The sequence below is a fragment of the Nycticebus coucang genome, chromosome 14 (genome assembly GCF_027406575.1).
Source record: "Nycticebus coucang isolate mNycCou1 chromosome 14, mNycCou1.pri, whole genome shotgun sequence".
Lineage (NCBI taxonomy): Eukaryota > Metazoa > Chordata > Mammalia > Primates > Lorisidae > Nycticebus > Nycticebus coucang.
Genome location: NC_069793.1, coordinates 19,896,650 through 19,923,187, shown reverse-complemented (window position 1 = coordinate 19,923,187; position 26,538 = coordinate 19,896,650). Strand labels below are relative to the sequence as shown.

General features: G+C 47.1%; 1 protein-coding gene across 1 annotated transcript in view; it reads left to right on the top strand.

Moving 5' to 3' along the window:
• Positions 1–25,704, top strand: part of CRY2 (cryptochrome circadian regulator 2) — a 39,354-nt gene extending 13,650 nt beyond the window's left edge. Inside the window, exons 5-12 of the mRNA XM_053560049.1 lie at positions 737–825; positions 9,126–9,266; positions 10,665–10,976; positions 11,201–11,352; positions 11,456–11,658; positions 11,973–12,065; positions 12,917–13,058; positions 23,376–25,704. Coding sequence (XP_053416024.1) covers positions 737–825; positions 9,126–9,266; positions 10,665–10,976; positions 11,201–11,352; positions 11,456–11,658; positions 11,973–12,065; positions 12,917–13,056 — 1,130 coding nt within the window. The 3' untranslated portion in view covers positions 13,057–13,058; positions 23,376–25,704. The remainder of the gene's footprint in view (positions 1–736; positions 826–9,125; positions 9,267–10,664; positions 10,977–11,200; positions 11,353–11,455; positions 11,659–11,972; positions 12,066–12,916; positions 13,059–23,375) is intronic.
• Positions 25,705–26,538: the final 834 nt, after the last annotated feature.

Here is a 26,538-nt window from a genome sequence, read left to right as displayed (position 1 = left end):
TTTCTATTTTTATACTTGCCTCTCTCAGACAACATAAGCACTATTTGGTGCAGCCAACAGTGGGCTTCTCAATATCCAGATAACTAGTGTTGCTTCTGTTGAAAGGAAGTTCTCTCAGACCCTCAGGTTACTAACTACACCCCTTTCCCCTCTCCCCCTTCCTTCCTTCCACAATTCATCCTTTTTTTTTTTTTTTAAGAGACAGAGTCTCACTTTATCAACCTCAATAGAGTGCTGTGGCGTCACAGCTCACAGTGACCTCCAGCTCTTGGGCTAGGCGATTCTCTTGCCTCTGCCTCCCTAGTAGCTGGGACTACAGGCACCTGCCACAATGCCTGGCTATTTTTTTGTTGCAGCTTGTCCGGGGCCGGGTTTAAACCTGCCACCCTTGGTATGTGGGGCTGGCGCCCTACTCACTGAGCCACAGGCACCACCCACACTTCATCTTTGATCTGAACAAAACTACTAACCTTTCTTACCTGAAAACCATAGTTGCTGACAACTAATCTGAGAAGTCCAGGATTGTTTTCGCCTAGAATGATGAGGGGCTGGGATGGGGAAGACAAGGGAAAGGAGAGAAAATAGTGATGGTAGGAAGAGACCTAGAAAATGCTAAAACTTTAAGGATTATCTCATTCCCAGTAGCATTGGTTCATTTCTAAGTTCAAAGAAGAGACTAATGGGTCAGGACTTGCTGAGCTATTTCCTTTACTGTGACCTGCTCTTTCTCTTATAGGATTTCCCACTGAAGGACTTGGCCCAGCTGTCTGGCAAGGAGGAGAGACAGAAGCTCTGGCCCGCTTGGATAAGCACTTGGAACGGAAGGTATGGGCCCCATTTCTGAGATACAGAAAGCAATTCTGATACCCACATAGCTAGGGGACACACGTCAGGTTCTCTCAACACTGTTTGAAAAATATAAAATTGGGCGGTGCCTATAGTTCAGTGGGTAGGGTGCTGGCCACATATACCAAGGCTGATATGTTTGAACCCATCTGGGCCAACTAAGACAACAATGACAACTGCAACAAAAAAAATAGCCGGGCGTTGTGGTGGGCGTCTGTAGTCCCAGCTACTGCGGCAGAGAGAATCACTTAAGCCCAAGAGTTTGAGGTTGCTGTGAGCTATGACCACAGCACTTTACCCAGGGTGACAGCTTGAGACTCTGTCCCCCCCCAAAAAAAGGCTTGGTGCCTATAGCTCAAGCAGCTAAGGCACCAGCCACATACACCAGAGCTGGCGGGTTCAAATCCAGCCCGGGTCTGCCAAACAATAATGACAACTACAACTAAAAAATGGCTGGGCGTTGGTGGTCCCAGCTACTTGGGAGGCTGAGGCAAAAGAATCGCTTAAGCGCAGGAGTTGGAGGCCATGGCACTCTACCAGGGCGACAGCTTGAGGCTCTGTCTCAAAAAAAAAAAGAAAAAGAAAAAAATCCTCCTGATGGCAATAACAACAGAAAGAGCAACACCAGGTGCTGATCATGGGCTGAGTACTTGTGGATTAAGTACCTGTTTGCATTATTTCCTTTAATCTTTCCAGTCTACAGGGTAGGTATTAAGCTCTCTATTTTACAGATTATAAAATTGAGGCTTAGAGGTTAAGTAACTTGCCTGAGGTCACACAGTTAGTAACTACGGGCTGAGTATCCCTTACCCAAAATGCTTGGGACCAGAAGAGTTTTGGAATTCGGATTTTTGGATCAGGGATGCCCAACCTGTAATAGAGGAAGACCCTATGTGATTCTAAAGCTTATGCTAGATTGCTCTTCTTTCCTCTTAGGCTCCTCTGGTCAATAAAGTCCATAGGGGGCGGCACCTGTGGCTCAGTCGGTAAGGCGCCGGCCCCATATACCGAGGGTGGCGGGTTCAAACCCAGCTCCGGCTGAACTGCAACCAAAAAAAAAATAGCCGGGTGTTGTGGTGGGTGCCTGTAGTCCCAGCTACTTGGGAGGCTGAGGCTAGAGAATCACTTAAGCCCAGGAGTTGGAGGTTGCTGTGAGCTGTAATGCTACAGCACTCTACCGAGGATCATAAAGTGAGACTCTGTCTCTCCAAAAAAAAAAAATAAATAAAGTCCATAGGCTTAATTGTTTTGGTGTATCCCCCACATTTTGCAGGGTCTCCTCCAAGGCATTGATTTCCATTTTCTTAGACACAGAGAGCAAATGGCCCACCTGCCAGTCCAGGGGGAATTGGCAAGGGAAAAGAGGCCCAGGCTTCAGAGGCACTCAACAGTGTCACATGGCACATGCCACCCTGTGAATAGAGGAGCAGAGAAGCCAATCAGGACAGAGAACAGTCAGTTCCTAGTTTACTGACTCCTAGTAACTGGTTTATAGCCTGGGTCCTTAAAATCCCAACTTTTTCTATTCCTGCTCAGATGGCTAGGCATGTTGCCTAGCAACTAGATGATAACAATGGAACCAAAGCAGGTCCACTTGGGGAGAATGTTTTCCCTGCTCTGGAGGCACCTAGCCAGCAATGAAGTTCCAGAAGCCTTGATGTTCTCATCTGCACGTTACCGTCAGCCAAGGCTAAAAGCAATTCCCACAGACCTGAAAGGACAAGACTCATTGTCCCAGAGCTATGAGGGAACCAGCAGTCTCTGTCCACATAAGAGCTTTACCCAGAGATTCTTAGGCTCAGTTTGGAGACAAAGGTTGGGCCAAGGAGGCAGAAGAGTAGAGATGACAGATGGGATGACAGGAGCAGAATAAGACATAAGCCTGTAAAGAGCTGACCCATGGCCCCATGTTTATAACTTTTATCATGTTATAGAGGACCTCTTGATTTGGTGATCTAAGGAGCATACCCCTGTTCTCTTAAGGGACCTGTTCTCACAAGGGCCCTTAAGTCTTGGACCCATTCAGACTCAGTAGTAGCTAGAAAAAAAATCTGTGCCTTATACATTTGGGAGAACAGAAGGTGCTAGAAGGACAGAAATTGAACCTAATTTCAGGAGATTTGTTTTAACTTCTTCAGTTCTCCAAATCTGAAATGAGCATCTACTCTTGCCAGGATGTTCTAGTTACTAGAAAGACTGCCAAACAAGATAGTCTGTCTCCAGAAGCATAGATTACTGGAGATGGTGGACATGTCAAGGAATTATAGATGTTCTAAGGGTTATAAAAGGAGAACTTCAGAGGGTTTTGGGAGCAAAAAGCATGAGGATTAGATTAATCAGTTCTTGTTAGTAAGCTGGCTTTCAAAAAAGGTAATTTTTTAACCCACACAGCCAGGAGTCTAAGGTGTAGCCTTATGCATAGCTGGATTCAGTTATCCACAGAATGCTCTCAGGAATGCTTTCTCCATCTCCCAGCTCTGCTTTCTTCTGGATTATTTCATTCTCAGGCAGGCTTTTCCTGAGTAGTGGCAGAGGTGGTCACCACCAGTTTATTTGTAATCTGCTTAACAACACCAGAGAAAGGTATGTGCCTCTTTTCTAAAACCTTCAGAGAAGAGTTCAAGGAGTATTTCCATTGGCCTGGCTTGGATCGTGTGACTGTCCTTGACTCAATCACTATGGCTGGGGATGGGGTGCTTTCCCTGGCCAGACTGGCTTTGTGAACCCACTTCCAAAGTTGTAAAGTAATTGAGGTCCACTTTACCCACTTGGACTAAGATTAGGGAAAGCTGATTCTCTAATAGAAAATGAGATGCTATTACCAAAAAGGGAGAGGCAACCTATATGATCTTTGCTGCTGGATTACCCAATAGTAGATGAGTGTAGCCATCTCTCTGAAAAAGGAATGATGGAAGTAGAATACCACCATTTTACAGCCCCCAGTGATGACACATGCATTAATGACTGCCAACACTGCAGAGACAAGTGTCACTACCCCCTTGATTGATCTGTGATATGAAGGACAGAGAGAGTTATTGAACTGCACCATGAGTCTGTAGTTAGCAAAATCCAGATTGTGGGAATCTTTTTTTTTTTTTTTCCAAGACAGAGTCTCAAGCTGTCACCCTGGGGAGAGTGCCATAGTGTCATAGCTCGCAGCAACCTCCAACTCTTGGGCTTAAGTGATCCTCTTACCTCAGTTTTTCTATTTTTAGTAGAGACAGGGTCTCACCTTTTTTTTGTTTGTTTTTTGAAACAGAGTCTCACTACGTCACTCTTGGTAGAGTGCTGTGGCATCACAGCTCACAGCAACCTCAAACTCTCGAGTCTAAGCAATTCTCTTGCCTCAGCCTCCCAAGTAGCTGGGACTATAGGCATCTGCTACGATGCCTGTTATTTTTTGTTTTTGTACTTGTCATTGTTGTTAAGCAGGCCCAGGCCGGGTTTGAACCTACCAGCCCCAGTGTATGTGGCCAGCACCCTAACCACTGAGATACAGGTGCTGAGCCAGGGTCTCACTTTTTGCTCAGGTTAGTCTCGAACTTGTGAGCTCAAGCAATCCACCCACCTCGGCCTCCCAGAGTGCTAGGATTACAGGCGTGAGCCACTGTGCCTGGCCCAGACCATGAGGTCTTGACAAGTCACATAGCCTGGGTTCTTCCATAGAAAAATGAAAAGGAAAAAAAAGAAATGTCATGAAAGGTGTAGATTAAAAGAAACTTAAGTAACATGAAGTTGGGGTTTTTTTGTTTTTTGAGACAGAGCCTCAAGCTGTCACCCTGGGTAGAGTGCCATGGCATCATAGCTCACAGCAACCTCCAACTCCTGGGCTTAATCGACTCTCTTGCCTCAGCCTCCCAGGTAGCTGGGACTATAGGCGCCCACCACAACACCCAGCCACTTTTTGGTTGTAGTTGTCATTGTTGTTTGCCGGGCCCAGGCTAGATTCAAACCCTCCAGCTCTAATGTATGTGGCTGGCGCCTTAGCTGCTTGAGCTAATTTTTAATTCTTTTTTTGTCATAAATGAGACAGCTCAAGCACATATGAAAATGTTTTAAATGGCCAAGACTAAACTATAGCACCTAGGTGTACACTTTTGACTGAAAAAAATGAAGCTACTTAAAAATATAAGGAATAAATGTGAAAATTAAAGTCCTCCCTTCCACACATGCTTTGCCAAAATAGCAAAATGGAAACATTTCAAAAGTGCAAGAAGTGATTATTATAAAAGTTAAGGTAGGGGTACTTATAGGGAAGATGGGGACTGATCCTGGGATGAGCACACAGACTTCTGAGGTAGCTGGCAGAATTCTTTTTCTTAATCTTTGGTGTGGATTGCATGGGGGTTTTCCTTAAAATAATTCATTAAGCTACACATTTGTTGATTTTCTATATCTATGTTTTTCATTTAGAATTTTAAAAAAAAATTATTATTATTTTTGAGACAGAATCTCTATCGCCCTACATAGAGTGCCTTGGTGTCATAGCTCACAGCAACCTCAAACTGTTGGGCTCAATTGATCCTCTTGCCTCAGCTTCCCAAGAAGTTGGGACAATAGGCACCTGCCATAACACTTAACTGGTTTTTCTATTTTTAGTAAAGATGGGGTCTTGCTGTTCTTCAGGCTGGTCTTGAACTCCTGAACTCAAGCAGTCCACCTGCCTCAGCTTCCCAGAGTGTTAGGATTACAGGCTTGAGCCACCACACCCAGCTTTAGAATAAAAATATTTTTTAGTAGCCGGGCGTTGTGGTGGGCACCTATAGTCCCAGCTTCTCGGGAGGGAGGCTGAGGCAAGAGAATCGCCTAAGCCCAAGAGCTGGAGGTTGCCGTGAGCTTTGATGCCATGGCACTCTACCAAGGGTGACAAGTGAGACTCGGTCTCTGAAAAAAATATGTATTTTTTGGGCTCAATGCTTATGGCTCAAGCAGCTAAGGCGCCAGCCACATACATCTGAGCTGGCGGGTTCGAATCTAGCCCAGGCCCGCCAAACAACAATGATGGCTACAACCAAAAAATAGCCGGGCATTGTGGCAGGTGCCTATAGTCCCAGCTACTTGGGAGGCAGAGGCAGGAGAATCGCTTGAGCCCAGGAGTTGAAGGTTGCTGTGAGCTGTGATGCCATGACACCATACCCAGGGAGACAGCTTGAGGCGGTCTCAAAAAAAAAAAAAAATGTATATTAAAAAAAATAAAATATATATATGAGCATAGCAAGAGTGTGTGAAGGCAAAAATACCTAATGTCTGTTACAGGCACATAATCTAATACTGCAGGGGTTACCTGCTAAAGAGGTGGCCTTTAGGTTGAGATTTGAAAAAAAAGTCAGTTAACCAAGTGAAGCATATATGGTTGTTTCCTCTCTTCTGCAAGCACATATGGGGGTTTCCTCCCCCAAGTGAAGGAGAGGAAAAAGAAAGGGCTTTCCAGGCAAAGGGAACTGCTTATGCAAAGGCTACTGAGAAAAAGCCAGGCGGGGCGGCTTACTCTGTAATTCCAGCACTTTGGGAGGCTAAGTCAAGTGAGTTAGCCTGAGCTCATGAGTTCAAGACCAGCGTGAGCAAGAGCGAGAACCCTTCTCTAAAACTAGCTGGGCATTGTGGTGGACACTTGTAGTTCCATCTACTTGAGAAGCTGAGACAAGAGAATCACTTGAGCCCAAGAGTTTGAGGTTGCTGTGAGCTATGACGCCATGGCACTCTACTGAGGGGCAACAAAATGAGACTCTGTCTCAAAAAAAAAAAAAAAAAAATGCTAGTGAAAGTAGGGTACTTAAAGAGGGGTAGCAAGAGAGAAAATTGGAAAGGTATGGGTGCTTGTGAGCCATGTAAGCTTTAGTGAAGATTTGGGACTATCCTCAGAGCCTGTGGTCCCCAACTCCTTGGCTGCAGTACCAGTTCATACCACACAGCAGGAGGTGAGCAGTGAGTGAGCAAGCAAAGCATCATCTGTATTTACACCTGCTCCCCAATGCTGGAATCACCACCTGAGCTCCACTTTCTGTCAGATAATCAGTGGCATTAGATTGTCATAGGAGCATGAATCCTACTGTAAACTGTACATGTGAGGGATCTAGGTTGCGGGCTCCTTATGAGAATCTAATGCCTCATGATCCGAGGTGGAGATGTAATGTACTTGAATCATCCCCAAACCATCCTCCTCACTCTCTTGTCTGCAGAAAAATTGAATTCCATAAAACTGGTCCTTGGTGCCAAAAGGTTGGGGACCACTGCTCAGAGCAGCAGGAAGCCCACTGCATATATATCGTGTGGGACAACCACCCTAGTCCGAGTATGGGGAATGGATTGGGGGTGATGGGAAGAGATACAGGGAGGCCAATCTGGAGGTGGTCACAGTTGTTCAGTCTGGATATAACCTTAGCCTGAACCAGGTTGGCAGCAGTAGAGAATGGAAATAAAAAAACAGATATAAAAAATATTTGGGTAGTAGACTTGACAGGACGAGGTGAGGAAGCAAAAGATGATGGCAGGCTTGAACCTTGGGCACCTAGGTAGATGGAAATACATTTTCTGAAGTAGCAAGGTTAACAGAAGGATGGTTTAAAGAGAAGAGCACATCACCTTGAGGTGCCTGATAGGCAGTCAAGTGGGAACCTCTAGCTGGCAGCTAGGTAGAGTGATCTGGGTTAGAGCTATGGACGTGGTGAATATCTGCACAGAGGTGGAGGTGGCAGCCAAGGGACTACATGAGCTTGCCTAAGAGCACAGTAGTGGACCCAGGGCAGAGCTCTGCGCCAGCCTTTAAGGGTGGCTAGTAGAGTTGGTGAAAGACTCTGAACAGCCATCCAGCCAGGAGATGCCGAGCATGTGTGAAGTCACAGAGGTCAAAGGAGTCAAGGAGGATAGAGATAGGAGCGGCCAGCAGGGTGCAGTGCTACAGAGAGGCCCAGAATACAAAGACAGAAAATGCCTGCAAGATTCAGTGGCTCAGAAGTCACAAGATACTCCGGTGGGAGCCAGCAAGGCGGAGAGGGGAAGGCAGAAACCAGACAAGGATGGGCCAGGAAGTCGAAGTGAAGGAGGGCAACTGGAAAGAGGACCTGAGCGTCAAGGTCTACGGTATTACCAGAAGTCCTTTTTTGTTTATTTTATTATGTTGTGTTTGCAAAGAGGAGAAACAAGATCATTCTCCCAATGTTCTTGGAGTGAAGACTATAGAAAGAGAGAAGCAAGAAAGAGGGGAGGGTTCCAAAGCAGGTGGAGGCCTTAGCCTTGGGCAGGTCACAGGATAGGAGGAGGAAGAGGGATGGGTGTGGGTACAGGTGAGTTTGTAAATTTGGTGACTGAAAGTTGAGGTGTTTCCCACTTGATGTTTTCTTTCTCATTTATCATCAGGAAGGAAGGCCATCTGCCAAAGGTCAGTGCCCGAGGTCTGAGGAAGGTGTAAAGTTTGTGAATCAGTCATCACTGGGAGCAGGAGAGGGTGTCAGGAGTTAAGAAGGAGAAAATAGTTATTAGATAAAGTGGAAGGAGACTGGGGTCTGGAGTCAGAAGCCCAAGTTCCCCCCAGGCCTGTCTCTTACCATCTCTGTAACCCCAAGAGAGTCACAGAATCCTTTGAACTTAAGTTCCTTATATTTAAAATGAAGTAATAATACATACTGCCTTAGGGGATTGTTAAGATCAAATGCAAGAAGGCATGGAATAGCAAGTTGGGAAAGTAAAGCGCTCTGCCAACAGCCATTGTGATGAAGCAGGACGAATAATATTTGACTAATGGCCCATTCCTGGTACCCAAGAATGAGCTGGCAGTTTCCTCCTTCCTCAGCTGCTGTTGAACAAAAGCGACAAGTCCCTGGTGTCCATGATGCAACGGTAACCTCAGGCCCTGGTGATGCCTGAGGCGATTTTCTGTCCTTTAAAATAGAAGCCTTTTCTCCTTTCTTCTCTATAACTATGCTGCATAGAGTTTGTTCAGTGCTTTCAGGATTTTTTCATACCTCATTTCAATCCCCAGGAGATGGGAAATTTTGTTCTTATTTAATAGATAAGCAGCTGAGAGACTTAATAATTTTGTTCACAATCACATCACAAATTAAAGAGCAAAGGCAGGGTGAGAACGTGGCCTCATTGTTTATCTGGTGGTGGCTCTGGCTCCAAATCAGCTGCTGTGAAGGAGTGGGACAAGCATGGCGTTCAAGTCAGGGCTCTGTGGCTTTTTGTTCAGTGATCTTGGGCAGATTCCTACCCTATGCCTTGGTTTTTTTCCTCTGTTACATTCAGGCCTTTCCTTTCCTTACCTTCCCTTCCTACTGCAGGCCTGGGTTGCCAACTATGAGAGACCCCGGATGAATGCCAACTCCCTGCTGGCCAGCCCGACAGGCCTCAGTCCCTACCTGCGCTTCGGGTGCCTCTCCTGCCGCCTCTTCTACTACCGCCTGTGGGATCTGTATAAGAAGGTGAGGGCAATAAACCTGCCTCGGTAGCAACCAAGTGGACCAGGACCTGCTGGGCCTGTCAGTTGCCCTAAAAAGGGCTGTCCTGCCTGGCTGGGGACTTGGGAGCCAGGCTGTAGATTCTGAGGCACTTAAGTATATAGATATTCCAGATGAAATAGGAAAGAGTCAGCAGCGCCCGTAGCACAGTGATTATAGCACCGGCCACATACACTGAGGCTGGTGGGTTTGGACCCAGCCCGGACCTCCTAAAACAATAATGACAACTACAACCAAAAAACAAAGCCAGGCGTTGCGGTGGGCACCTGTACTCCCAGCTACTAGGGAGGCTTAGGCAAGAGAATCACTTAACTCCAAGAGTTTGAGGTTGCTGTGAACTGTGACGCCACAGCGCTCTACTCAGGGTGACATCTTGAGACTCTGTCTCAAAAAAAAGAAAGAAACAAACAAACAAACAAACAACATCTGAGAGCAGCAGAACCAAGCCACAGGCAGAGCCGAGCATGGACAGAATTACTAAGCAGAATAAAACCCAGATTATCATGTAGAACAGGACAGACAGAAAAGCATTTCTTAGCTGTGACCCTAGAGGTGACAGATCTGCTGGCAGCAGGTGGATGGGGGTGAGGTCCCCAGGGTAGGAGGTAGAGAGGGTAAGGATGGAGCCAATGCTAAGCTGAACAGCACACATGTCCTCTCTGGAACTGTCCAGTCCATTTAAAAGGAGGATTCTGAAGCAGCAATTGCCCATCACTGATGAGGGAAATGGTCTAGAGGGGTTGCCACAGGGCCATGCCATATGGACAAGAAGCAAATAAGCCTGTGTTAGATGACCCCAGAAGGAGAGAGGGCAACATAGCTAACATTTGGAATCATCATATCATCCTGTCTTCATTTTTTAATGTTATTTCTCCATCCTTGCAGATACCAGGATTTTGTGGTATGACGTAGCTTTGCCAGTTGGGTGGGTAATCTTGTTTAAGGAAAATCATTATTTGCTTGGAGGTCTATCTCATAAGTCCCTTGTGACCCCACATCCAGGCTGTTGTATGTAACTTATTTGAATGATAGGAAAACGCCCTTCAACTTAATAAAAAGTGGAGCTGAACAGAGAACCCTGAGGACAAGGAACATGACCAACTATGGGGGTTTGATTCTTAACGCAAAGTCCTGCAGTGATCGCCCTTCCTGCTGCCAGCTCTCTGCCACCATTCTTACTGCTCAGGGCATCTGCACAGCACAGGAAAGGGCCTAGGTGTTGAGCCTACAAGCACACTCTGCCACTTCTTCTGGGGGAGTCCTTCCATAAGTCTCCAGGTTCCCCTGTAATCAAGAGACCCCAGAGACATCATGCTGAGTGCTAGGCAAGTATTTGTATTCATGTGCTGCTCCCACCCTCAGGTGAAGCGGAACAGCACACCCCCTCTCTCCCTATTTGGGCAACTCCTGTGGCGAGAGTTCTTCTACACGGCAGCCACCAACAACCCCAGGTTTGACCGCATGGAAGGGAACCCCATCTGCATCCAGATCCCTTGGGACCGCAACCCTGAGGCCCTGGCCAAGTGGGCTGAAGGCAAAACTGGCTTCCCTTGGATTGACGCCATCATGACCCAACTGAGGCAGGAGGGCTGGATCCACCACTTGGCCCGGCATGCTGTGGCCTGCTTCCTCACCCGCGGGGACCTCTGGGTCAGCTGGGAGAGTGGGGTCCGGGTGAGTGCTCTCTTAGCGGGAATCTGGCCTATGCCCCGTGGTCAGGTCCAGTAAAGGGCACCCCATCTGGGCTGGGGTTGGAGTGGGATCCCTCGGTTCAGGGGATCCCGTCCAGATCATCTGTAGTTTGCCCTTGGCAGAAGGGCCTCAGCTCCTTGGGGCACTGTGGGAAGAAGCAAGGCATAAGGTTCCCTGGAGGCTGATTGTGCCCCCTGTCTGTCCAGGTATTTGATGAGCTGCTACTGGATGCAGATTTCAGTGTGAATTCAGGCAGCTGGATGTGGCTTTCCTGCAGCGCTTTCTTCCAGCAGTTCTTCCACTGCTACTGCCCTGTGGGCTTCGGCCGCCGCACGGACCCCAGTGGAGACTACATCAGGTGAGGATGCGGGTCTGTGACCATTGTGGCCTTCTCGTAGGGTAGGATACCCTGGAAGGAGGCTCTAGGTATACTGACGAGTCTTCTGGTTCATATATTTTAGGCGATACCTGCCCAAATTGAAAGGGTTTCCCTCTCGATACATCTACGAACCCTGGAATGCCCCAGAGTCCGTTCAGAAGGCAGCCAAATGCATCATCGGTGTGGACTACCCACGGCCCATTGTCAACCACGCTGAGACCAGCCGGCTCAACATTGAACGAATGAAGCAGATCTACCAGCAGCTCTCACGCTACCGGGGACTCTGTAAGTAGCCACTAGCCACTACTCCTCTCACCACCACCTTCTAGCTCACTGAAGAGAAGGATGGCACCTGCAGGCTCAGAAGGGATAGACTGATTGCTATTTTCCAGGCTAAGTTGACTTAACTTCCCAGGGCACAGGACACTTGCAGGCTGTGCTGGAATGAGCCTCCCTGAGTAGTTATAGAGCATTGGGAAGAGACAGAACCTCAGTGTCATGGTCCTGCCCTCCCCACCCACCTTCTTTCCTCCTCCTCTGTAGCATCCATCTGCAATCCTGTGAAACTGCATTCCAACTACTCTCCACCTCTCTTTCAGGTCTGCTGGCGTCTGTCCCTTCCTGTATAGAAGACCTCAGTCACCCCGTGGCAGAGCCCTGCTCTAGCCAGGCTGGGAGCATAAACAGTGCAGGTGAGCATGTAATGAGCAGGAGCCAGCCCATCAAGAATTGGGTAAAGAAGTTTTTAAAGCAGGTTTTCCAGGTATAGGAAATAGCAAGAAAAAGCCCAGAAAGAAGACCAAGCTTAGCCAATTCAAGAACTAAAGAGAGATTAGTGTGGAGGTGTGTGCCGGGCAAGGAGCTAGAATGAGATGAGGACAAGATGCAGCAGGAGCAGCACCCAGCAGGCTCAGTGTCTGTGATGAGGGTTAGGATCCTGTCTTCATCACACAGAAGGCTGGTCGTCAGGGCAGAGCATGATTGGACTTAAGTCTGAGAAAACTCTGCTGCCTGCTGTGTGGTGAGTGCAAGGAGGCAAGAAAGGAGGTGGTTGCCTGGCCAGGGTGGCAGCAGCAGAGAGAGAGAGACTGTACAGATTTGCTGCATTCTGAACCTCTTCCCTTCAGCTTTAGGATGACGATCAGTAACTCCAAAGAGTTTTTTAGTCTACCCAGCCAGGGTGGCTCCATATGTAGGGCCCCTGCTCTTTGCTCCTCTGTGGGGTAGATGCAGAATTGCAGAGGGAGTGCTTCACCTTCAAAGCAGGGATAGGGTCAGTTCAAATCAGTCTCTGGCCTGCAGCCCAGGGAATTTGGGACCCAAAAGCTGACCCTGCCACCAGTGGCCTGGTCATATTCTCCTTGGATATTTCCAGACAAGGTCATCACTGAAAGGAATCCTGAGAGGCAGGTCGGAGGAGCAGCATGCTGGTATGCCATTGATGAGCAGGCTCCCTGTGCCCTAGGTAGCTGCTACTGCACAGTATAGAGTCATCTTGGCCATATGCATAGTTTATGTGACCCTTTGACATTCTTTTCTGTAGGCCCAAGACCACTACTCAGTGGCTCAACATCCCCCAAACGTAAGCTGGAAGCAGCTGAGGAGCCACCTGGTGAAGAACTCAGCAAACGGGCCCGGGTGACAGAGTTGCCCACCCCAGAGCTGCCAAGCAAGGATGTCTGAGAGTGAGTGACAGCAGTTTAGAGTCAACCTCAGAAAGGGAAATGGGAGAGAGATGGGGCTTGGTTTGAGAAACTACTACCCTGCCAGCCAAAGGTTAAAACACAGCAAGTTAGATTAAAGTCTGATGAGACTACGTGATTTTTAATATTTCAGCTAAAAAATTCCACCTTTCTGACTTTTAGCCAGGCACAATGACATGTGCCTATAGTCCTAGTACTTGGGGAGACTGAGGCAGGAGGATCGCTTGAACCAAGGAGTTTTAGACCTGCCCAGGCAACAGAGACCTAAATATTTTTTTAAAAAGAAAGAAAAAGAAAAAACTTCTAAAATTTAAAAGCCCTTTCCCTTTCTTTGCTGGCTAAGGAAAAAAAAAAGGGAAGGTGAGATTGGCATTTTTTACCTGTTAAAGTGAGTCAATTCCAACAAAATGAAAGCTGAGACCTGGATGTGAAGCTGTGGGAAAAATGGCCTGGTGGCGGGGCCCTCTGCTGCTCCAGGGTTCCTGCTTGCCTCTACAAGCTATGCTCTGTAGGCCGGCCAGCGGAGGGCAGCACTGACCTTGCGAAGCCAGGGCAGAGGGCTGTGCTGTGACTGAGGACCAACTGAGGACCAGGATGCCCTGTCTCCCCATCATCTCTGCCTTTTACAGCCACTCTTCTCTTCTGTCCTGTGGCTTCAGCTCTGCACCTTCCTGTCAGCATTCATCTTGGAAGCCTCCTGAATGGCGTGAAAAAACTGTCTTGTTCCACAAAGCAGGAAGGACTTTGATGCCTTTCTTGGGAAATATGTATAAACTCCTGTCCTTTCTATGTCATCATCTTTTCAGGCTGCTCCTTATGTGCCATGCCATGTCATTAGATTAGAAGGTGATTTTCTCAATGGATCTGATTGGCTCTTTTTCTTCCAGATCCCTCTCACTTCAAAGCCAGGCTAGTTTGAGAGTCTAGGATTTTATGCTCACTCGAGTCAGCTGATTTGAGGGTCTAAGTTAAAACTTAGTGAGATGATCTTTGATGCTTATACCCTTCACCTTTACTGTGCACTTTGACATAGATGTTGTGGATAGACAGATTTGTGCTATCTTGTTTCAGGGAGTACCACCAGCCTTAGGTATTACTCTCTCAGCTAAATCTTAGCTCTGTGATACTAAGTAGAATTCATTCTGTATTAACAAATGTGGAACTTGGGCTGAGCACAGTGGCTCGTGCCTATAATCCTAGAACTCTGGAAGGCCACGGTGGGTGGATCGCCTAAGCTTAGGAGTTTGAGACCAGCCTGAGCAACAACAAGACCCTATCTCTACTAAAAATAGAAAAACTAGCCAGGCGTTGTGGTGGGTGCCTGTAGTCCCAGCTACTTGGGAGGCTGGGACAGGAGGATGGCTTTAGCCCAAGAGACTGAGGTTGCTGTGAGCTGTGAAGCCATAGCACTCTACTGAGGGCAACAAAGTGAGACTGTGTCTCAAAAAAATAAAATAAAAATAATAGGAACTTGCCAGGCTAATGCTCTCATTTTTGTTTAGGTCTCACCTTTGGTGAGAAGACCAAAGAACAGAGAGGTAAAATGTCTGGGTCAAGGTTGCTCAATAAGCTAATGGCTAATGGCATCCAATTCAGCAAGAAATTGTTGCCATCAGGTGGGTGAGGAAAGGGGAGTATGAAACATATAAAATGTGATATTCTGTCCATACACAAGGATTTAACAGTCTGCTTAGAGAAATAAGACAAGTAACTATAACTCCCAAACAAACAATAATAGCCTCGACAAGCTTATGATGGGCTGGAATGCAGGAAGCACAACCTAGAAGTTTGCACCAGGGAGCCTGAAGATGAATAGGATTCAGGTAGTATAGAGGGTATTTAGGACAAGAAAAACAGATTAAGGGTTACATATTCCTTAACTGTTTGAGGCTCAGTTTCCTCATCTATAAACTAGGCTATTGCAAGATTAAATCTGTATGTGTCATGTGTAGGACTGCCAATAATACAAAACCTGACTACTGTGGCTGAAAAAAATAGAGGATTAGTTTTCTTAACCAGTAAGAGGCCAAGAAGTAGGACTTGCTGGTTTTGGTTTGGTGACCCAGCAGTATCAGAGCTAGTTTTTCTGAGTTTCTCTTGACCATTGTTTTGTGGCCTTAGGGTGGCTGTCACAGCTTCCGCCATCAATTCCTCATCAAAGCAGGAAAGAGGCTGGGCACAGCGGCTCATACTTATAATCCTAGCAAAGAGGCCAAGGCAGGTGGATTGCCTGAGCTTACGAGTTCGAGACCACCTTGAGCAGAGCAAGACCTATAAAAATAGTGCTGTGAGCTGTGAAGCCATGGTACTCTATCAAGGGCAACAAAGTGTGACTCTGTCTCAAAAAAAAACAAACAAAAGAACTGTAGGAAAGAGAAAGGGTAACAGGGATAGGTGCACTCATTCAAACAGTCTACAGCAAGTGCTCACAATTTGTTTCCTCTCAGGGTTTCCTGAGAACCCAGGGTTCTTCAGTCTGTCTTAGAGGAAAATCTGCACCTGCCCATGTCCTTTGACCTCTTGACACCCACCCCCTCCTTCACAGCCTAATCTGCCCTAACTGCCTAAGGGCCACCAACAGGGACACAGTAAACCTTGAGACTTAGTCCTTATGGTCCCAGTACGCTGACTGACAATCTCTGGACTATAAGAGGAACAGTGCCTACTGTTCTAGGCACCGAGCTATGGTTGTGAACAAGATCGACAGCATCTCTTCCCCCTTGGGTACATATTAGTAGAAGGACACAGATAATAAGCAAATAAACAGACATTTAAAAAGTCAAAAAGCCATGAAGCTATGAAATAAGAAAATAGAAAATAAAGGTCAGGCCACAGGAAATGTTGCAGATTTATATTGTAAGGGTAACTAATCCAAGGACCATGCTTCAAGAATCACTGACTGAGACCAGTCATAATCCATCGTCTGGGCCAAGACTATGGCCCCTGACAAAATCTGTTAGCCACGAAGTGTGGGTATTACTAGACAGCTTACAGTGTCTGCATAATAGGCAAGACACCTAGCCCAGTGCCTGGCTCAGAAGTCCTCTGTAAATGGTAGTTATTATTGTAGGTATTGTTATGATTATTATCTCAGAAGAACATAAGGTTACAGTGGGGTCTGATGATGAAGAGTTGTAAATGTTAGGCAGATTAGTCCCCTGGTAAAGAAGTATTTTGGAACAGGAATGAACAAATTGTCATCTTTGGAGGATCAGCTGGGTATTGGGAAGGGGCCTGTAGAGAAAAAGGTGACCAAGAGAGAGTGAGTCAGTTGATTGACATTGATTCTAAGTGAATCAATGTGAAGACATTATAAGGGTGTGAAGGTAAGGGCCTATCTTTTGTCTTCTAGTCTAGAGATTGTCTGTCAGGGTACTGGGACCTTAAGGACTAAGTCTGGGACCTTAAGGACTAAGTCTCAGGGTTTACTGTGTCCCTGTTGGTGGGTTCTCGGCAGTTAGGCCAGATTAGGCTGTGAAGGTGGGGGTGGGTGTCAAGAGGTCAAAGGATTTGGGCAGGTGCAGACTTTCCTCTAAGACAGACTGGAGAAGAATCCTGGGTTCTCTGGAAACCCTGAGAGGAAAGAGTACCCTGTGTCTCATTGTCTTCTGGCTTAGGCATGAAGCCTACAGGTGTTTAGCATCCTCATCTGTGAAACAGTGAAAATAGCGTCTTATCACCTACCCCACCCATCAAGAAGATGAAAACGCATATGTGAAAAATCTTTGAATAAGTAAAACGTACCATGCAAATAAAATTTGAAATCACATGATCATCTGACAGGTACTTCCCAAGGTGTCCTTGATTGTGGTGGTGTTACTTTAGTCTGAGCCAGCACCCTGGGCTGATTAGACCACAGACTGGTGGCTATCTGCTTGGCCTGAGTTGACATAGTACTACATTGAGAAGGGGTAGACTTGTCCCTTTCTCCCCTGTTCCCTCTGTTATTTTTCATTGTGCAACTTTGGGATGGCTAATAACCTTGCTGAGATATTACAGGTCATAAGGTGGGAGTAGTCATTCTTTACCATCCTGAAGGCTGCATCATGGACCTGTTGAGGTTTCTTTTAGCTCTGAGCACTACAGTATTGTGACTGTTATTTCTTTTTTTTTTTTTTTTTATTTATTTATTTATTTATTTTTTTGTAGAGACAGAGTCTCACTTTACGGTCCTTGGTAGAGTGCCATGGCATCACACAGCTCACAGCAACCTCCAACTCTTGGGCTTAAGCGATTCTCTTGCCTCAGCCTCCCGAGTAGCTGGGACTACAGGCGTCTGCCACAACGCCCGGCTATTTTTTTGTTGCAGTTCAGCCGGGGCCGGGCTTGAACCCGCCACCCTCGGTGTATGGGGCCGGCGCCTTACCAACTGAGCCACAGGCGCCGCCCGTGACTGTTATTTCTAATGCCTCAGGCCTATGGCAATGCAGAGGCCAGACAATCGCTTACAATTTAAACCAATCTTATAGAAAAACATGTCTTCATATCAGTAGGTTCCATTCTTACTTCAAATCCATAGTAGCTCTCTGTCCTGCATTTAGTTTTAGTGTTCACTAAACTAAAAAACAAACCAGCCTCCAAATAGCTATCAGTTCAGCTGGTTCCCTATAATCCCCAAAGCTGCTGACTGCTCAGGATTCCATTAGTCTCGGATTGTGTACAGATTTCTCTCATTGGCCCAATTATTTTACCATAGTGGGAGAACAGCTCACGTGTTCCATTTGCCCTTATGCTGGTACAGAGTGATCTGTTGAGAGAAGCCCCATTGAATACAAAATGTTCATGGCCAAGGATCACCTCTTTCCCTCCCCTACTCTACAGTCACCAGCGCTTTGTTAGCCCTAGAGCTTAACTGGGTAAAACCTGACTTCTGGGATCTCTGTGCTGTCTTTTTGACACTTGACTATTGGTGTACTCCCTCCAATACAGAAAGGCACTGCCAATCTGTAAAATGCTACAGAGTTAGTGGAAGAGGAGGTAGTATGGTCTTGGGAAAAGGGACCTCCTTTGCATACAGGTTGATGTCTGCACCCTGGGCCTTCCACTCACCTCCTGGGAGACTACACAAGGGACCCTCCCTGTCTAGTTTTCATTTTTCTTTTTCTTTTTTTTTTTTTTTTTTTGAGGCGGAGCCTCAAGCTGTCACCCTGGGTAGAGTGCTGTGGCATCACAGCCTCTCTAGTTTTCAGTTCCTAACCTGAAAATGAGAAGTTGGGACTCGGTGTTCCCTATCACTTTCTCTGGCACTTCATTAGTAATTGCTGACTGACTGCTGTCCCTTCTACTTTCTTATATGATCTATGTGGCATGGGAGGATAAGGATGTGGCTGACATTAAGAATGAGACTGACCTAAGAGATTCAGCTTTGTCTCCCTCCAGGCCCAGCTGCATCTCTGTACTTCCTTGGCCCTAACTTGGGAGCTGGTAGCAAACCCTTTGCCTTTCGCCACACCAAGTATGGTAGGGAGAGGGAAACATGGAGTCAGTGACAGTCCACAGTTTCCTCCAGACCTTCAGCTGCTGCGGTGCCCTCTGCTAGCCTGAGCTTGTGCATGCACATGTGCTCATATGCCCTCCAAGGCCAGGGTCATGGGGAAGAGTGGCCTTACAGCTTTGGGTTGCTTGGTAGCATCTAACGGATGGGAATGAGTGAGAACAGAGGTGCCCAGAAGGCCATCCTGAGTAACGTTGAGGACACATAGGGAGGCAGTGTTTAGCTTACTTTGTGTTCCAGCTGCCTCTGTCTTTTATGTTAATAACAGGTTGAAAGCATTGGGCAACCAAGAGGTTGACTTTTCACGTTTATGAATTAGCTTTTCCCCTGGTGCCTCTCCCCTTGCTGTTCTTTCCTTTCCTTTACTGCTGCTGTCATCATTTTCCTGCAAGAGCTCATTTAATTTTCCCCATCCCCCTTTTTCTGTAGATGGATGCCCTAGTTTGAGAACAAGAGCACAGGACCAACTAGTTATCTGCTGATCCAGCAGCTTGAGTAGCTAGTTTAGAGGTCCTCAAACTACGGCCCGCAAGCCACATGCGGCAGTGTGATTGTATTTGTTCCCGTTTTGGTTTTTTACTTCAAAATAAGATATGTGCAGTGTGCATAGGAATTTGTTCATAGTTTTGTTTTTTTTAAACCATAGTCCTGCCCTCCAATGGTCTGATGGACAGTGAGCTGGCCCCCTGTTTAAAAAGTTTGAGGACCCCTGATAGTTGAACAGGCTTTTGACTAGCTTTGTAGACAAGGACAAGCTAGTTCTTCTAAACCTTGATTTTCTGTGTTGGTGGCTTTGGAACCATCATAGAGGGGCTTGTATGACTGTGCTTTATCTGAGGCCAGGACACTGCCACCTCCCTATATGAGCCTGCTCTAAACTAACTCGTGTTTGAGACCACATAGGTCTGAATTGTTATCATTAGACTGTATCTTGCCCCCTTTTCTCTAAGCCTAGGCATTGGTTCTTAAACCCTTTGGGGGCTTATCATCCCTTTGGAGACCTGATAGAGGATAGGGCCTCTGCCCAGAAAACTGCACATGTTCCCACATACCGGAAAATATGCACACAACTCCAGAGTCTTAATGGACTGCCCTTTAAGCCTATCCTTGGACTCCTTAAGGGCCCAGGAACCCCAGATTAAGAGCTTTTGTTCTAAGGAATCTCCAAGCACTCTTTATCTTCCCCATCCCTGAAGATGGAGAAAACACACACAAATATCCACAAAAAAAATGGATATGTTGAGTAAGGAGGACCTGCTGTGGTGTATCCGTCAATACCGAAATATTTATATTTTGGAAAACTATTCATCACTTCAGCTTAACAACAGGGGCTAGAGAGAAACTATGTGGAGGACATACTCCAAGCCAGCATGTTTCATTTTATATATATATATATATATATATATGCACCTTAGTAAAAAAAAAAAAAATCTGGCGGCGCCTGTGGCTCAGTCGGTAGGGCGCCGGCCCCATATACCGAGGGTGGCGGGTTCAAACTCGGCCCCGGCTGAACTGCAACCAAAAAATAGCTGGGCGTTGTGGCGGGCGCCTGTAGTCCCAGCTACTCGGGAGGCTGAGGCAAGAGAATCGCCTAAGCCCAGGAGTTGGAGGTTGCTGTGAGCTGTGTGATGCCACGGCACTCTACCAAGGGCCATAAAGTTAGACTCTGTCTCTACAAAAAAAAAAAAAAAATCTGTTTATTTGTAGCAAAAATAATGTGATTGGCTAGGTTATTATAGCACAAGTTTAAAGAAAAAAAACTGTTGAAAATAGTACACATTTTGTCTCGGTACCCATGCTCAGTGGTTAGGGCTCCAGCCACATACACCAGGGCTGCTGAACAACAGCCCAGGCCTGTTAAACAACAATGACAAGAACAACAAAAAAATAGCCAGGCATTGTGGCGGGTGCCTGTAGTCCCAGCTACTTGCAAGGCTGAGGCAAGAGATTCACTTAAGCCCAAGAGTTTGAGGTTGCTGTGAGCTGTGATGCCACAGCACTCTACCGAGGGTGACATAATGAGACTCTGTCTCAAAAAAAAAAAAGAAAAGAAATACACATTTTAAAGAATGAGGCACTCTTCCCTGACGCATACAGGTATATCCACTCCTATGTTTGCTCTTCATTTTACCCAGCTTCTCTTATAATCGTCTAGATAAAATCTGCTTCAGATTTAACATGTGGCCTTAAAAGGATCACATGTGCCAGAAGACTGGTTTTAAATCCTTTTCTCTAATGTCTTTGACTTTTAAGAGCATTTTCCCTGTTCTAATGATATCTTAATTTCCATTTAATGTTGCTTAAACAGTAGTTGTTATGCCACTGTATTGAATTTCTTCTTTTTATGGCCTCCAAAAATCTTTTTTTTTTTTTTTTTTTTGGTTCTTGGCCGGGGCTGGGTTTGAACCCGCCACCTCTGGCATATGGGACCGGCGCCCTACTCCTTAAGCCACAGGCGCCACCCGGCCTCCAAAAATCTTAATGAACAGTGCTATAATATAGAAATTATTTACTTTCTGTAAAAACACAGGTTTTGGAATCAGGTAAGGATTCCTATCTTGGCTCTGCCATTTACAAACGCTGTTGTTTTGGTCGAGTTACTCTGGTTTCAGTTTTCTCATCTATAAAAATGGAGGGCTATCTTCAAGGTTAATGAGATCAGAAGTTGTGTCAGTCTTCTCAGGCTACTCAGCAAAGTACTATAGACTGGGTGGCTTAAACCAGCAATCCTCAACTTTTTTGACACCAGGGACCAGTTTCATGGAAGACAATATTCCCATGACAGGATGTGAGGAGGTACTGGTTTCAGGATGATTCAAGCTCATTACATCTTCACCTCAAATCATTAGGCCATAGACTCTTATAAGGAGCGTGAGACTGGATGCTGGGATGTACAGTTTATAGTGGGGTTTGTGCTCCCATGAGAATCTAATGCTGCTGCTTATCTGACAGGAGGTGGAGCTCAGACAGTGATGAGCACGATGTGGATTAATTTGTAATACAAATGTAAATACAAATGAAGTTTTGCTTACTTGCCTGTTATTCAGCTCCTACTGTGCAGTCCAGTTTCTAACATGGCCTGGGGCCTGTGAACTGTGGGTTTAAACAACAGAAATTTGTTCTCTCACAGTTCTGAAGACCAGAAGTCTGAGATTAAGATGTCACCACGGCTAGGTATGGTAGCTCACACCTGTAATCCCAGCTGAGGCTAAGGCTGAAGATTTGCTTGAAGCCAAGAATTTAAGACCAGACTGGGCAAGATAGCAAGACCCCATCCCTTAAAAAATAATTACCCAGGTGTGGTAGGACTTATCTACAGTCCCAGCAGCTTGGGAAGTTGAGGCAGGAAGATCACTGGATCCCAGCAGTGTGAGACTACGGTGAGCTATGGTCATGCCATTGTACTCCAGCCTGGGCAACAAAGCAAGACCCCCATTTCTAAAAAATTAAAAATAAAAAAATGTCAGTAAAGTTGATTTTTTTCTTAGGCCTTTCTCTTTGGCTTGTAAATAGCCATCTTCTCCCTGTGTCTTCACATAGTCTTCCCTCTTTACTATTTGAGTCTAAATTTCCTCTTCCTATGAGGATACCAGCCATATTGAATTAGAGTCCACCCTAATGACCTCATTTTAACCTAACCGCCTCTTTTTTTTTTTTTTTTTTTAGAGATAGAGTCTCACTTTGTCACCTTCTGTAGAGTGCTGTGGCGTACCAACTCACAGCAACCTCCAGCTCTTGGGCTTAGGTGATTCTCTTGCCTCAGCCTCCAGAGTAGCTGGGACTACAGGCACCCGCCACAACACCCGGCTATTTTTTTGTTACTGTTTGGCCGGGGGCGGGTTTGAACCTGCCACCCTCCATATATGGGGCCGGCGCCCTACTCACTGAGGCATAGGTGCCGCCCCCTAACCGCCTTTTTTAAGACCTCTTTAAAGACCCCAGATACACTCACCATCTGACGTTCTGGGGTTTAGGACTTCAGCATAAGAATTTGGGGGTGGCGCACAACTCAGCCGTAGCGTGTCTAGTGCCTGACCAGTGGTAGGCTTAGGAAGCCTGCTTCTCATTATCGTCCTCATCCGTGTTGAAACCACACAAACTTTTAATGGAACTCTGAGTGTCTCTGTGGACTCTTAGACATGCTAAGCTTATTTAAACAGCAACCCACCATTACAACAGGTTTGCCCAGTCCTCCGTTATCAAGGTTGAGGCCATTTCTTCTCTCTGTCCCAGATTCTGGATGTTATAAATCATTAAGATGAGTCATCCGTTTGTCTCCCACACCCTCCTCCCCCCTCATTCTTTTAGCACTGTGCCAGAGAGCTTTTGTTCAGTATGTGGAAATGTGCTCACCTGTGAGTCTAAACTCAAGTCACTGTCTTACTCTTCAAAATTCCTGGTCCATGCAGGCCTCTCTTCCAAACATTTTCTTCTGATTCTCCATCTCTAGCAGCAACCTCTATGCTTGGATTTAGAAACTACCCTTGTAATATTTGAGCAAATGTCACCCAAGGCTTCAAGTGAGTCTACATAGTCTTGTCCTCCTGGTCCTCTGCTGCCCTCAGCCCTAGGTGGGGGTCCACAGAAAGAGCTTGTCCTAGGATAGCACTTCAAAGGGGCAGAATCAGTCACCCCAATGGAGTCCCAGCAACAGCCCTTCACCCAGGTGCTGTGGCCCATTCAGCTAATTCTTTTGGCTCTTGTTACCAATCTGTGTCCCTAGAGAAGCCACCAGAGGAGCTCGTGTCCCTGGGCAACTGAGCAGCCTCCTGAATCATCCCTTTGCACTTGTTTTTCTCTTCCAGCGGCAGAGCCCTCGCTCCGGGAGCAAAGCCTGGGTGCCTGAGCAGCCACCATGGCAGCAGAGCACAGCCTGCAGAGAAGCTGATCACCGACAAGAGACAGAGCGGATATGTGTGCGTGTGTGTGTGCGCGTGTTCAGAGAAGGAATGGTGTGCTGTTTGCGTGTGCATGCATCTGTTTACACTCTCATGATTCTGAAAGCTTCCTGGGCTGGAAGAAGTTCTGTAGCACATTTCACCACCAGTGCTGTTTCCTGGCCTCCAGACACAAAGCTAGAGGTCATGGCAGTGATTTTCAGACAAGAGCTGTCCCTATAAGCCAGCTGCCTTGTCTGAATAGCACATAGTGCTGGGTCCCTAGCTAGGATTCTGGCACCTGTCTCTCTAAACCTCCCTCCTCATATCAGACTGAGAACAGGAGGGCCCATGTTTTGGCTCTTGTCCAAAGCCTGGATTCTAGAGGCAGCCAAAGTCCTGCTGAGTTCCTGCCTTCTGACCCTAGAGGCTGGACCTGCTGAATTGGATGGATACTGTCCAGACTTAGCCACCTAGTCTTGCTTTTTTCTTATTTTAAAATTTTCTGCCACTGGGTCCTCCAGCCCTTGGGTATCTAGGACTAAGCACAAGGCTATAGACAGATCTGAGAAGTTTCTGCCATCATTCAGAAGTACACCCACATACCTGATTGGTGTGGTGTGTGCCCAGAAGTAGAGAGTAGCCTAAGACACACATCTACCTTCTCAGGGCTTAGAACCTATGGTTAAGAACAGAATCCTAGCTCTTGCTGTTCCTTCTGCAGAAGCCAAGAGCCAGCCTCAGAGTTTACCCAGGAGCTGTGGAGGGGCTATGGTCAGACTTGGTCCCTCTGTCAGGAGACCAGGTCCCAGGTAGCCTTCGCCCTCTGGCTCCTCTGGCTACACTCCAAGGTACCACAGTGCGGCCAGTGAGGACAAATGACACCCAGTCAGGGAAGCCATTCCACTCTTTGTTCTACAGGCTTCCAGGGCCTGCCCTGGACTAGTCAGCACCCAAACTGCCACATCAGCTACCCCAGTAGCTGGGCTCTAAGGACTCAGGCAGGGGGAGTGAATCACATCAGGGAAGGGGTGGGGGCTGTCAGGAGCAGTTGGCAAAAGTCCAAGTGGAGTTCACCCCCAGCACACCATCCTTTCCAGAAGCAGTAGGTGGGAGATTTGACCCAGAGAAACTGAGCCTTGCATTCCAAGAATGGCCCTTGTCTCCCAGCTCTCCCTGCCCACTGTCAAGGGCCTGTTTTGAGAAAGACATAATGAAAAGAAGGTCTGTGTGTCAATTGGAGCAAGTCTTCTTCCACCCTGTGGCCAGCACTTGAGCCACAAAGAGTACATTTGTGTGTGTGTGTGTGTATGTGTGGTGTGTGTGGTGTGTGGCTAAGAGGCTAATTCCTATTTGGATTTTGTCCTCACATGTAACCTTAAGCTGGCCTCTGGGCCTTTTCCTTTCTACCTCCCCTGTGACCTTTCCTAGCCCAGAGCTGTTAGTTCTTTTGGCCCAGGCCCTGTCTCTCACTGTCCTCTGTCCTCGGACCAGGACCCTAGGATCAGGGCCCTGTCTCATGCAGCTGTCCAGCCCAGTGACAGGCTTTTTTCTGAGATGTCCTCAGGTTTTCTCAGCCAGAGAGCTGCCTTTAGTGTCCAACTGTTGTTATGTAAGCCACCCTCCCTAAAAATGTTCTATAGTCATGTGGGGGTATAGCTGATGGTGTGGGGGCATTGATGTTGGGGCTTCCCTGTTCCCTCATCCCTAGCCAGAAGGAAAGAGAAATGGGGACTGTTGCCAGATGGCGAGTAGAATGAACCTGCAAGGGCAAGTCTGAGAACTGAGAAGGCCAGAGACTGAGGGCCAGATTCAGTATTTATTAGCAGCACCTTCAAGTATTGGGATAATTCTGTTTCCTGCCTATTTGATGATAGCTTTCTTCCCTAAGGTACAAGTTGGCTGGACTACTCCCTCCTATTTCTCCACTATCCCTGGTATGTTGGCCCATTCCCAGGACAAACTGCCAGTGGAGTGGGGCAGTGCACTTCCAGAGCCAGGAGAGCCAGGGGGGCAGGGCAGAAGAAGGTGTATCCAGTGGCCTAGAGCTCCACAATGGCTTTCTGCCTCCCTTCTAGCCCAGGTGGCCCTGAGGGCTGCCACAAAGCAGTGCCCCAAATCCTAACCCAAGGGCCAGCTTGGAGAAAAGATGGTCGCAGGCAAAATGCACTTTATAGAGATTTTCTATTGCTGGGAAGGTATGTTTCTCCCACAGTTTGTGAATATTCACTTGTTTTATAAACATCTAATCCTGTCTGAGTAAAGCTGTGCTGTCATCAATCCTATGGGAGGTCTGACGACTGGGGTTTGGTGAGGCTGAGCCTGAGTGAACTTATAGGCCAGACTATCTTGGTTTTGTTGGAGCCAGGGGCCTCAGATTTCTCCTCAGGTGGGGAGGTCCCCATGGAAGTAGCTGGAGCAGATCAGGGTCAGAATTGGGGGTAAGTCAGCTGGAATGGTCTAGAGCACTGGGCTGAGGGTGAGGGTCCTGAATGCCATCCTGTAGTGACCCAGCCTTGCAATCCACTGAAATCCCTCAGGCTGGGGGCCAGTGAGTGGCAGGGTCCTCTCCAGGCCCTCAGTCCATCCTTTACCTCAGTGCAACCACTTTGGCTGCAGCCCTGTGGTAGGGAGGGAATGCAAGCCCACTGGCTCTGACTAGGTGGTCAGGATCTGCCCATAGCCAAGCCCAGGGCCTGGATCTGTCTCCTGCCACCTGGTCAGAGAACAGCCCCTCTCTATGCAGTTTTCCCTGCTTTTCGTGCTAGAGGCCCCTGGCCTTGGACTGAAGACTTTATTATCCCAGCCCCTACTTCTGTGGGAAGGGGCTCAGGTAAGGCCCAAGAGTATCACAATCTGCCTTGCACAGAGTGAGAAAGGGGTCAAGGGAAGAACTTGCTTTGGCTCTGCTTTGAAGCTCCTGCTGGCCTTACTACCAGGGTCTGGGCCTGCCCTTTCCTTTTTCTCTTCTCCTAGCTTCTCTCTAATGTAGCTTTGAGTTGGTCTCTGGAGATGAGATACTTTGGTTCTTAAGCAAGAGGTTCTAGAAAAGGAAGCTGTCCCACATATACACACTTGACCTTCTGAGGAT